The sequence below is a fragment of the Microtus ochrogaster genome, chromosome 19 (genome assembly GCF_000317375.1).
Source record: "Microtus ochrogaster isolate Prairie Vole_2 chromosome 19, MicOch1.0, whole genome shotgun sequence".
In the NCBI taxonomy this organism is placed as follows: domain Eukaryota; kingdom Metazoa; phylum Chordata; class Mammalia; order Rodentia; family Cricetidae; genus Microtus; species Microtus ochrogaster.
This window is the reverse complement of record NC_022021.1, coordinates 3,317,166-3,330,821: the sequence shown is the minus strand read 5'-3', so window position 1 is coordinate 3,330,821 and position 13,656 is coordinate 3,317,166. Positions and strand designations below refer to the sequence as shown.

The window sequence follows — 13,656 nt, the reverse complement described above, 5'->3', positions numbered from 1 at the left end:
TGGGCTAGTCCAGGTGCAAGAGTTAGCCGAGAAAAGGGCTAGAGCTAAAGAGCCAAGCAGTGTTTAAATGAATACAGTTTGTGTGTTGTTATTTCGGGTAAAGCTAGCCGGAGGCGGCCGGGGTGCGGCCGGGGTTCTGGGGACACAGCCCACGGCGCCCATTACTACAATGTTATTATTAGGAGCCATACAAATGAGGAAAGGGGGAGGAAAGAGGAGGGAGAAAGATTAAGAGGGACAAATTGAAATAATAAAAATGTAAGCTCCATCCTTGAAGAACTTAGGTTTTAGAGGAAGAGACGGGAAAGAACAGCTGAGAGAGAGAGTTTGGGAAGGGCTGTTTTATTTATTTGTTTATTTTACTTTATTTTTTTATTTTTATTTTACATTCCATCCACAGTTCTCCCCTACCCCACCCCCTCTCCCCGGGAGGTGCTGTTTTAAATAGAAAGGTTAGGAGAAGCTTTTCTGAATGAACTGATGGAGGAACTCAGGCGGAAGCTGAAAATGGAGACACAGATTTGAACGCTTCAGAAATTGCAGGTGGCTACCATGCCTGGTTTATAGAGAGGGAGTGACAGAATTTGGAGAGCAAGAGGTTGTATCTTAAAAGGTCTCTAGGCCAAAGAAAGAGTTAATTCTGCGCTATGGTGAAGGGAAGCAGTGAAGAGATTTCAGGATGGCACGGTACCAGACAGCTCTGTGGGAATCCAGGTCCCAGAGTGGGCAGGAGAGTCACCTACAACAACCATGCTTTTTGTATAAGTGTTTTGCTTGCATGTATGTATGTGTACCATGTATATGCTTGGTACACACACGGGTCAGAAGAGGGAGTCAGATCCAACAGAACTAGAGTTCTGAATGGTTATGAGCCACCATGTGGGTGCTGCGAACTGAACCCAGCTCCCTAGCAGGAGCCACTGGTCCGTCTCTGTAGCCCCATAGACTTTGTTTTGAATGAGTGCATTTATTAAATACATAGCAAACTGAAGTAAGAATAGATAATAGTAAGTTGTAGATAGGTCACAAAACATCATTAAATAAGGTACTTAAAATATCCAGTAGAAATCAATTGAGAAAACCCCATTGAGGTTGGTTGGTAGGTAGAGTGTATCTTTACAGAGTGTCCCATGTCATCCCCCACCCCTTTGAGGCTTCCAAGTAAAAGAACAAATAATAGGTAATGTCATTAAATCCATCAGAAACCGAGTGGGGAAGCCTCATTAAGGCAGCCAGCTGGAGTTCCTAATCAAGAGTCACTGGCAGAGCAGTCTCCCCAGTAAGGCTTCCAGCAGATAGTGATGACATCATCAAAGCTAGTGCTCATAATAACCAGCTGAGACCAACTGGGGAAGTTGAGACAGTCAGCTGGAATTCCCTATTGAGATTTCTCTTCAGGGATGTGATTCTCACAGCTGAACTTCCAACTTCTCTTTCACTTTTAAATAATGGGATAAACAATAGTAACATCTGTTGGAAATAGTTTACTTTTTTTTTTAGCTATATTTAAAAACATAATGTTTTTACGCTTGGGATATTTTGTTCTCTTCCCTCCCTGTCACAAAGTGTCTTCCTTTTTGTTCTGTTTTGTTTTTCTGTTGGTTTGTGTGTTTGTTTGAGGACAGAGCACATCTCCAGACAAGGGCCCTAGACTTTGTGACAGACTTGTTTAGGTGTGAAATGGGAAGGGACTGGGGACATCTCTACCCAGAGCCAGCTTCTAAGTGAGCAGAAACAGCTCATGACAGCTTACCAGTAGAATGCACGTGAGCAGAGTTGACAGTTTAGTGAAGAGGCTGCAATGCTGCACCCTGGGCAAAGGCTCCAGGTATTGTTACTGCTTCAGGATTTCTCATTGTTGCCGTGGACTGTGTAGAAAGACCAGGGTGAGTAACTGGACCCCAGGGGGGTGAGACTTACAGAGAAAGTGAGAAAATGGGTAAACTTGAAGACTGTCCTGACAGAAATTTGTTATAAATGGTATACATCAAATGCCTAAATTGCTATTTGTATTTTAAACAACAGTTTTGTATATTTGCATGCCACATAATTTACCTGTTTCAGATATATCATATCTCACCATTTTAGATAATTTTTATTACTGCAAAAGACAGAACTGTGTACAATAGGAGTCACTCCCATTTCCAGGCTTTGACAACCATTAATTAATCTAGATCATACATCATGTGACTGGTGTCTAGCTTTTTTTTTTCTTTTTGGCTTAATAGTTTGTTTCCTAGTCTCATGTATATTGTAGTGTGTATTAATACTTCTTTAAAAAACATTTATTCATTGTATCTGTATTATTGTTTTGTTTGCACATCATGTGTATGTCTCGTGTTCTCAGAAGAGGAAGGCACTGGAACCCCAGACCTGGAGTTTGGATGGTCATGTGGGTGTGGGAACCAAATGCGGGTTCTCTGCTGAGCCGTCTCTCCAGCTCCAATGCTTCATTTTTTTATGACCAAATAACATTTTCTTATAATGTTGTTCTAGTCTGGCTTGCTGGTTGCTGTGACTACATACTTGAGCAAAAGTACCTGAAGGGAGATTTGTTTTTGGCTCATGGTTTTAGCAGTTTTGGTCCATGGTAGAGCAGGGAGGTTAAGGTTATGTTTAAAGATAGCAGTAGTGTTGTGTACATATAGTCATAGTCAAGTATGTATATCATAAAATGGAATGAGCTGTTTGTTCTATATTACTTAACCACAGGCAAATATAAAATAAGAATTATTCTTATTATCACATGAATACAATTAGAGTGTATGACAAAAGTTGTAATACATATATGCAGTTCTTTGTACTTCTTAACATAAGGGAAAAAACTATTCAGAAACATTAGGTCATTTACTAAATGTACATGTAGTTTAATGTGTAAAATTCTTTGGTTTCTCTTACTACTGCAGGAAGCTTATGTGCCTCATTTCTTACTCAGAGTTACCAACTGCCAGTTCTTGATACAATGTTTATAAGAAAGAAGTACAGAGGAAAAGATTTGGGGCTTCATATGCTGGAGGACTTTGTTGATTCCTTTACAGAAGAAGCCCTTGGCTTGCGGTACCCGCTGTCTTCTCTCATGTACACAGGTGAGCGGACCAAGCTGAAACTTGTCACCTGAAATGTTTCTCCAGACAATTAGATTAGAACTTTTTGCTTTCTAGGGCTTAACTTTCTAATGTAATTTTATTCTGTGGTATCTAGTTGTAACGTGGCACATAATAACCTTTTTAATGTTTGAAGTCAGGGTCGTACAGTGTAGGCGTTGGCCTTGAAATGGTGATTTTCCTGCCTTAACCTCTGAGTTCTGGAATTCTGGGCCAAGGAAGGTGTAACATTTTCTGCAAGACTTTTTTCTCCAAAACTTGTTTATTTTCAGGTGAAAAGTTTTTGTGCCTTTCTTACTATACTTACTGTATTTTTCAGATTTTCCTCCAATTTTAAAGCCTCTTGTAGGGACTGGAGAGATGGCTCAGAGGCTAAGAGCACTGCCTGCTCTTCCAGAGGCATGGTGGCTCACCCCCATCTGTAAAGAGAGCTGCCGCCCTCTTCAGGCATACATGCAGATGCAGACAAAACACTGTATACATAACAAATAAATCTTAAAAAACAAAACAAAACCCAAAAACCTGTAGTTTTCATCTCTCTCAGGGTGACCCTTTAGAGATAGATGTCTTACTTAGGTTGTCTGCCACTCCCACCCTACCCCCACTGATAACCAAAGCTCCTAATGACCTCTCCTTTTCTGAGTTGATTACAAATAAACCCTATTTGGTGGTTCTCTGCAAATGCCATGGCAGCAGAGTAGCAATCCAGGGCAAGAAGGAAATCCAGTTTAACATGACTTATTAACCAGTGTTGGTTCAAGTTTCCTGAGTCCGACACTGGTGGTTTATGTTTAAATTTCCTGGTGTAACACAAGCCCATGTCCACCATAAAGCTTAAGGCATGATTACATCAAAATTCTTTCCAAGTACTTGTCACTTCCTGCATGAAGATGGTTCTATAGATAGGCTACCTGTGTTACCTTAAGGACCTAGTGTGGCAAGTGCTCTTAACAGTCATGGAGATAGTGCAGAAGTCACCCAGGTTATTAACCATTTCTGGACCTGTATGTGGGAGCCTGGGGGAGCCAGATGTGGCCTGGCCCTACAGATAGCACAGAGGTTGCCTTGCCTGTTAACCACCTAAGTTTCCAGCCTTCTGGTCAGAAAACAGGTTATATATCTCTTCCTTTGAATAGATGACCCTGCATGTTCAACATTACTGGTTTCCCTAGTGCTTATCTGTGAGAGCAAGGTCCTCTGTACCCCTACAGTTATCAGAGACAGGCCATTCTACTTGTATATTTATTTACACTAACTCATAGTCTCTCTTACAATGGAATTCTTAAATCTAAGTATACACTATTTAATAGTCTTGAGTGTGGGATAGGTGTTGGAGAGAGGCTTTTCATAAGGTTGTGACCTCTCCCGCCTCTACTCCTCCTCTTTAACAAACCATCTTTTAGGATGCGTGCGTGCCTGTATGCTTGAGTGCTTTCGTGCATGTACGCCTGTCTATTTGCCGGCCAGGCCACGTGTGTGCTAGTGCCTGTGGATGCCAGAAATTACATTGGATCTCCTAGAGCAGGAGTTGTAAGCCACCCAACGTGGCTGCTGGGATCTAAACTCAGGTCCACTGGAAGAGTAGCAAGTTGTTTGTTTGTTTGTTTGTGTATTTTTGTTTTTTGATAGTGGAACCATCTCCCTAGCCCCTCATTTCAAGTTTTGTATCAGTATTATATGCTGTTTATAGGAAGTTTTCATCCTTTTTGGTTAAACTTATTCCTAGATATTTTAAGGCTCTTGTAAATGAGATTGTTTTCCTGATTTCTACTTCTAATAATTTGACATTAGTGGGTCTGGGGACATGGCTCATTGAGTAAGAACACTTGCTTTAAAGGCAAAAGAACATGAATTCAGATTCCCAGCACCCATGGAAAAGTTGGGCATAGCCATAAGTGCCTGTAACCCTAGCATTTGAGGGTTGAAGGTGGATGGGTTATTTTGAGTTTGCTGGCCAACCAGCTTTACCAAAACTGTGAGCTTTGGGTTCAGTAAGAAACCCCATCCCAGATAATAAACAGAGGGTAATAGAGGAAGGTAGAAACATCTTCTGGACTTCTGCATGGATAGGTACATGCATGTGCATGTACTTCACACATTGCACACTACACGTGCACCATCCAAGAGTAAGCATATACATAAATTAAATAAATCTCCTATTTTGATGGTTCAGTAGTTGAGAGCATTAGCTGCTCTTCCAGAAGACTTGTGTTTGGTTCCCAACACTCACATGGTGGCCCACAGCCATCTATAACTTCAGTCCTGCAGGATCCTGTTCTCTCTTCTGGCCTCCATGGGCAGCAGATGTGCAAGTGGTGCAGACATACATGCAGGCAAATGCCCATACACATAAAAAGAACTGTTAAAAAATATTTGCCATTCTGTATAGCAGCACTATGTTGGTTTTGTGCTCTGCAAGGTTACTGTGTTTTTAACATAGATTTGAACATAGATTGTTACTGAGAAATTAGAATTTTCTTTTACAAGTTCTTAGTTCTTGATAAAAAAAAAATTAAAAAAAGACTCAGAAGGAAGCTTAAGAATCAAACGAGAATTTGAGTGATAAACCACAGGATTTCGATGCTGTAAGTCCCAGAAGGTGCTAGGAGGAGAGAGACAGGGAAGGAAGAGTGAAAGTCAGCACTGGAGATGTGCAAGGGCTGAGGGTGTACAGAAAAAATAGTGAGAAATCCCAGAACATCAGAGTGTTTGGGACTTGTGGTCAGCATCCCAAGAATAGACCACAAGGGGCAAAATGGAAGGTAGACACTTGGGTTTCAGCTTAGAGAAGTGGCAGGTTTAGCAGTGAGTATTTGTGAGCAACTGCCACGAGAGAAGGGCTCCTGGGATGGATGAGGCCATTATCTCTAAATGCAGATAATTATCCCTCCCATCTCCTTAACACATCTTAGAGTAAATCAGTTTTCTTGAGGGGTGAACTCCTGCCCAAGTAATTAGCAAGCCCAGTGGGTTAACTTTTTTCTTAAACTATAATCCTTTTTCTTTTAGTTAGTTAATTTTTTCCCAACCCAATCACAGTTTCCCCTCCCTCCCTCCCTCCTGTCTTCCCAGTCCCTCTCCCAGCCTTCCCTTCATCCACTCCCTCTACCTTCCTTCAGAAAAGTGCTGGCCTCCCATGTATATCAGCCAGGCATGGCAAATAAAGTTATAGCAAGACTAGACACCTCCTCTCCTGTTCAGGTTGGATGAGTCAACCCAGCAGGAGGAAAGGGTCCCATCCCAAGAATAGGCAGTAGAGTTAGAGACAGCCCCCAACCCCTCTGCTAGGTGTTCCACACAACTGTGACTTATGTGCAGAGGGTCCAGCTCAGTCCCACGCAAGTTCTCTGGTTAATGGTTCATGTGAGCCCGCACGAGCCCAGGTCAGTTGACTCAGCGTGTTTTCTCACGGTGCTTTTAGCCCCTCTGACTTCCATGATCCTCTCTCCACTGGATTTCCAGAGGTCCACCCATTGTTTGGCTGTAGGTCTCTGCATCTGTTTCCATCAGTTGCTGGGTAAAGCGTTCTGATAACAGACGGACTAGGCACCTAACTGAGCATAGCAGAATATCATTACTGATCATTTCATTGACTTTTTTCCAGTCATGTTTGGGTGAACATCCTAGTTCTCTGGACCCTCCAGGTCTTGTCAGGGGTGGCTTCTGTCGCTGGACTAGTCATGTATTGACCACTCCTGTCACTTTTGTGCCACCTTTGTCCCAGCATATCTTAAAAAAGCAGGCAGATTATAGGTCAGAGGTTGTGTGGCTGGATTGTAGTCCCAGTCCCTCCACTGGAAGTCCTGCCTGCCTACAGGAGATGGCTAGTTCAAGTTCCGTATCTCCCATTGCTAGGAGTTTTAGCTAACGGTCACCCTCGTAAGTTTCCGGGAGTTTCCATTGCACTAGGTTTTAGCTTATTCCAAAGATGCCCCTGATTCCAGTTGTCTTCTTTAGTAGTCTCCCTACATCCTTCCCCCACATGATACCGCCTGTTCCTATGACCATCTTCCTGCTTAGCCTCCCCTCCCCCACAACCTGTGATGTCTGTTCTACTTTCCCTTCATAGTGAGATTCACGTGTGCCCCCTTGAGCCCTCATTGTTGCTTAGCTTCTTTGGTTTTTCTTTAGTTTTAGTTTTTTTTTTGTTTGTTTGTTTATTTTTTTTGGGGGGTGTGTGTGTGTGTATTTACTCTTAAGGGAGGGGGCTGTAGTATATAATGTTTTCTTTGGGATGTTGAGCAGATAGATCTCTGTGAATTCAAGGCCAGGCTGGGCTACACAGTGAGTTACAGGACAGCCAGAGCTACATAGAGACCAAAATAGATATACAAACAAATAAACAAAATGTTATATCTCTAATTATCTATGAATGGATGAATGAATAAATGAAAGAAAGAAAGAAAGAAAGAAAGAAAGAAAGAAAGAAGTGTTATGTCTCCACTGAGGGCCAGAAGTAAGACCAGGAGAAGTAGCTTTCCCTTAATGGGTCACAGTATTTCCCCAAACCTGCACTTTTTCATGGTAAATGTGAGTCCAGGTTGTGAGGGAAGGGACCATCTTGATTGGCTTCCAAGCCTGCTAATTCCTGTCTAGGTACCTAACAGTCATCTTTGCCTTTCTCACTGTAGCATCTCAGACAGTCAATGGCTGACATAAAAATCTAAACAACTCTGAGCACTGATTTAGTGCTCTCATGACAGGTCACAACGCATAGATAGACACACTGAAACTATTATATATAGTTATCTTCAGGCTGTGTGTATATATAAAAAGGCTTTGTATTTAAGATGGGAAAATACTAAAAAATCTGGAAAAAATCAATAGACTTCTGTCTCAAGCATTTGGGATAAGAGGTACATGTATGGTGGATGCGGAACAGTCTTTATGTGTGAGAGTTTCCTTGCATTGGATTTCCTCTTGCTCCAAGCCCGGGACATAGACTTACGGTTTGAGAGAAGGACTGGAAAATGCCCAATTAAAAGTCAGTCTGTGGATTCACACTAGGTATTTATAATTTGTTCATATGATAGAATAGTATCCTACTACTCTTGTGTTTAGTATACAGATTAGACAAATTTAACAAAAATTTGGTTTTAATGAGAATTACATATAGGCTGAGCATGCCTCACCAAAATGCAAAATGCTCCCAAGTCTGAAACTTACTAAGCATATGTCACTCAAAGTTTCATGTTTCAGAGCATTTAAAATTTTTCACATTAAGTATGCTCAATAGTATAGCCTATGCAAGTATTTAAAATATTAAAAACTCCGAAACATTTAGTATTTCAAATATTTGATGGCGGAAGATACAAAATAATCTCAGTTTAGTTCAGGATTACTTACAATAAAGGGTTATTTATTTAGGGAGACTCAAAGATCACTGTTGTAGACCACAGTCGTCCTCTGCGTGAACGGGAACAGGAACTGAATCTAGCAGGTGGAAGTGAGAACGGAAGCGAGCACAGCTTTAAGCTGCATTTATAGTGTGAGACCACGCCCAAGTGGGCTGCTGTATTAAAGGCTATTGGCCAAAGGAGCTCCTACAGCAGATAATTTTCAAATATCTCTTAAGATAGCGCCAAAGAAGAGAGGAAAGTGAGGTGACCATGCCATTCATTAAGGCAGCATAACTTGACACCAAAACATGACCAAGGTAACTCACCAAGAGTATGCAGTGATCTCACTTATAAGTAAACTCTTGAGGCTGGAGAGATAGCTTTGTGGTTAAAGGCATTAGCTGCTCTTCAGGGAGTTTTGTACAGTTTATTATTATATGTAGTTCTTCCCTTTGGAGCTCTTTGTAAGCCCCTTTTCCTTTGCTCCCCAGACATAATTGCTCTACTGAGGCCTGTGTATTCTTCTATCTCATGATGTCATATTTGCATGCTCATAGCTTTAAAAAGCATAGTGTGCCTTGTGATTGTTTTTATTTTCACTGGTCTTTACAATTGTGATGATTTTTGTCCTTTATAGTACATATTTGAGTGGTATTGTCCGCAGTGCTGTATATTCTTCATCACTCCTGCTTTGTATTTCTCTGAATTATCTGTTCAGTTAGTCCACCGAAGTAGAAAGTCTTTGGCTTCTTGTCTGTGACTTGTTTTGACAGACTATCATGTTTTCCTCTTACCATTTTGTGTAGTATGATTTTAAACCTTACATGATGATATCCTTTTATATATGTATTGTACTGATGTTCTTTAGATTTATCACTTAAAATTCTTATTTGGAATTTTGTAAGATTTTTACTCTTTAAAAGATATACTTATTATTTTGTTTATGAGTGTTTGGCTAGCACCTGTGGAGCCCAGAAGAGGGAACTGGAGTAAGCCAACATATGGGTGCTAAGAACCAAACTCAGGTCCTCTGGAAGAGCAGCTAATGCTCTTAACCAGAAATCCATCTCTCCAGTCTCAAGAGTTTCCCTGTAACTGAGACCGCTGCATAGTCTTAGTAAGATACCTTGGTCATGTTTTTGGTATCCGATTATGCTACCTCACCGAATGACTTGGGCACCTCACTTTCCTCTCTTCTTTCTTGCTACTTGAGATATCTAGGAAATTGTTAAATGTGTTTTTCAGCTTCCAAGCAATACTTTGAAAAGTACCCAGGAGATCATGAACTTCTGTGGGAAGTAGAAGGGGTAGGTCATTGGCATCAGCGGACACCAGTCACCAGAGCATTACAGAGAGAAGCAGTGAAAGTTGCAGGTAAGACTAGTAGGATATGGGACAGTTTAAAAAGCAGCACCAGCTGCTGGTGTCTCACACCTCAGAGCACTGCTGAGGTCTTTCTGGTTGCAGACCCTCTTTTAAAGTTTTTATTGTGCTTTTACTTTTGAGTCACTAATGAAAAACAGACCTAGAGGGGGCTGGAGAGTTAAGCAACCCTTGTTACTCTTATAAACGATTGGATTCTATTCCCACATGGTGGCACACAACCATGTGTATAACTAGTTCCATAGGATTTGCCACCCTCTTCTGACCTCCTTGGGCACCAGGTACACACATGGTATACATACATACTTACTAACAAAATATTCTTGCACATTAAATAAGTCTAAAAGAGTAAAATTAAGCTTAACTGAGTGGTGGTGGTACACTCAGGGGGCAGAGACAGGATGATCTCTGTTAGTTCAAGGCCAGCCTGGTCTAGAGAACAAGTTCTAGGCAGGCTCCAAAGTTACAAAGAAACCCTATCTCCAAAAAAAGAAAGAAAAAAAGAAAAAGAAATAAAAGTAAAATTGAAAGACAAAAACAGACCTAGAACTATCTCAAATAGTGAACTGCCTCAGGAATTATGAGTAAAAATGAGTGTATTATTGAAGAAGCATGGCCTAGGCTTTATGGATCAAAGATTGGGCATAAGATGTTGTAAAGGAGATAAAGCATACCTAGATTCTTGATCCTTTTTGTTTATGCTGCTCTTGGGAGTTGATGAAGATCACCAGATATTATTAAAATGAAAATCAGATATGATTAGTTTATATTTAAACGTTTTCTGTATACAGAGATTTCTCAATATGAAGCTAAAAGACCTGTGTCTGGAGAGTATGGTCTTGCTGCTGTACCAGAATATGAGCCTGGAATGGAAGACAGTCAGTCTAGTGAGATGCAGGTATACTCTTTGACTGTCATAGGAAATAGTAATGTTTTTGTGTCCTTTGTTTTTGTTGTTTATCATTTTGGTGATCATGAACATTGGCCATGGGACCTTATGTGTGCTAGGGAAGTGTTTTACCACTGAGTTACATCCCTAGCCCAGTCCCGCTTTTACTTTTTATTTTGAGGTAGGTCTCACCATGTTGCTTAGACTGGCTTAGAGTCTAGCCTGGCCTTGAACTTGAAAATATGCTCAGCATCATGGCCTCATGAACAGTTCAGATTGTAGGCTCACACTACAAGGCTCGGCTTAAGTTTCAAATGTTACAGTTTATTCAACAAATTTAAGTAATTACAACTGCATTCATTTTCTTGGTGACTTCTGTCAACTGATTATTAAAGATTTAATGCTTTTTTTTTTACAAGTCTTACAAGCTAAGTAAAGCTAATTTAAATTATACATACATAAAAGGAAAATATATATTACTATTTCACATATTATTAGCTGCCGTTATTTTTTATGTATATTTAATTACAATTTATATTTTTTCTCTTTTATTTTTATTGAGCTCTACATTCTCTGCTCCCCTCTACCATTCATATTTCATGTCTTAAAAATTGACAATACTTGAAAAGTTTTTATACTTGTCTAAGGATAGCATAAATAATAAGACTACTACAAAATCAGGTTTTACATATATTTCTATGTTTAGGGCATCATAGTGTTTGCTCTTTTTTTTTTCTTTTCTTTAGTTGTTTGTTTTTGAAACAGAGTTTCACTATGTTCCCTGGCTGTCCTGGAACTCACAAAGACTCACCTGCCTCTTCTTTCTGAGGTCTGGAACTAAAGGTGTCTGTCACCATGCCTGGCAAGCCTCTGTTTTGTTTTGTTTTGTTTTGTTTTTTTGTTTTTTGTTTTTTTTTAATGTTACAGTCCATATTCCTCAGATAGACACATTCACAGACTATTTTCAATTACCATAAAATCAAGAAAAACTAAAAACCTTGCTCTTCCCACAAATGTAATAAGGACTATAGTTTATTTTAATATAAAGCCAAATAGTTTTAAATGCCATTTGAATGAGAACATATTGTAGTGGCAATATGTTATAAGATTCATAGCATAAGTTGTATTTTCTGTCATTTTTGAAGTTGGTGTTCTTCATAATACTTTAGTTCAAGAAATATTTTTAACCACTTACAGTAATTTTATTTTGACTACATGGTTCATTTTTTTGGTGATGGTGGTATTTTGTTTGCTTTTACTTGTTTTGTACATAAAACATCACATGTGGTTCTCTTTACCTTTTATCATTTTTATTTTTTCTAGTTGAACTACAGACTTCTTGAAGGCAAGATTTTTATTATGCATTTGCCAGTTAACTACTTTAAAGTCTATAATTAGACTTAAATTTCAATTAATACATAATATTTGCATATGTTTCTGCAGTACAATGTGACATTTTATTTTGTGCATTATGTAATGATTTCATGGGGATAATTTGCATATCCGTCACCTCAAAAAACATTTGTCATTTCTTTTGTTGTCAACTTTGAAATTCACATAGCCTTACTAGCGGTTCTGAAATATAGGATGACTTTTCTTCAACTCTAAATAGATCTTTTGATGTGTACGCCTCCCATGGTGTGGTTGCATAAGTGTGTAGTAGGTGAATGAGTGGATGGCATTTGTAATGGAGTAAGTATTAGGGCAAGCAGTGGAGGTTCAAAAGATAAAGGTATGCTCTTGAGTACATGAGAGAGCTAGATGATCTACTGTTGGAAACATAAATAAATTACAGCATAATGATGGCCATAGTTATAGCAAATGATAAAGGTACATAGTACAGGATGATTTAAAGGGCAGGTAGAGTTCTAGGAAAAGGGTTGTTAGGTCATTTTAGAGGTATAGCATGTAAAATAAAATAAAATAATTCAGAAATGATATGCTTAATATAGAAGAAATCAATTATTGAAAGCTTGTTTTGTATTCTATACAGTGATAAGGTATTGATTTGAAAGTTTTAAGCAAAGGATTGCACAGTCTGACTGTGAAGCATTAGTTTATTGGGTGGAAAGGGTTAGATAGAATATAGTTAAAGGGTGGGACTTGGCCAGGGAAGAAGCTATTTGGAATTATTTAGATTTAAGATAATAAATGTCTGTGCAAAGCAATGGTGATAGGAAAGGGTAGTTCTGAGAGAACCTTCATTTAAAATCCACAAGCTTTGCGATTGGTGGAGGGATAGGAAGGACTTATTGCTATTTCTTCACAGAATTGCTAGAATGACTGTGATTGCTATTGCCATTAATGTAGATAAGGAATAATGTTTGGAATACTTGCTTTGGAAATCAAAGTAGAGTGGAAAAATTTATTTGTATGTTTTGATTCATCAACAATAGCTATTAAGTGAAGATAGTATGCAGAAAAAGCCAGGAGAGCAGGTACTGTGGACAGAATGCTAGGACATTCCAAGGTAAACCTGTAACATTTCAGATCCTTGGATAAACTCTTAAGCTTACAATAAACCAAGGGATATAACATAACCTTTTAATTTTGAAGGTAGATTTCTTAACAAAAAGTAGTATTTGAATACAGTTAAATATTTTTCTTTGAAACTATGAACAAAATAGGCCCATAGTAAGAAAGGACAGTTAAAAACATTAGATATTAACCTTTGTCTCTATTTTAGATCCATTCCCTGAAAGATGCCTTTGCTAGCACTTCTGAAGGTAAGAAAATCAGCTGTTCTTTTAGTAAGTGTTTTGGCTTTGGACTCTCATGCACCACTTCCCCAATTTTACTACTGTGTGTGAATACTGGGGGTGCGGTTGAGCCCCCTCCTCCTTTTCCTGTAACATAGAGATCATAATGTCTGTGTCATTCCCCAAAACCAGGTGGAGAGAACATGAGTGTGGTAATCCTCAGGATAGTGGGGAAATACGAG

The 13,656-nt window shown here is 39.3% G+C and overlaps 1 protein-coding gene across 3 annotated transcripts in view; it reads left to right on the top strand.

Moving 5' to 3' along the window:
• The window catches only part of Fam169a (family with sequence similarity 169 member A), a 66,749-nt gene that overhangs the window by 39,884 nt on the left and 13,209 nt on the right, over positions 1-13,656 (top strand). For 2 of the 3 annotated variants that reach the window (XM_005356450.2, XM_026783731.1), the window contains exons 6-9: positions 2,907-3,086; positions 9,689-9,817; positions 10,618-10,724; positions 13,402-13,441. In XM_005356450.2, coding sequence (XP_005356507.1) covers positions 2,907-3,086; positions 9,689-9,817; positions 10,618-10,724; positions 13,402-13,441 — 456 coding nt within the window. The remainder of the gene's footprint in view (positions 1-2,906; positions 3,087-9,688; positions 9,818-10,617; positions 10,725-13,401; positions 13,442-13,656) is intronic. The other variant, XM_026783732.1, reaches the window with a different exon arrangement.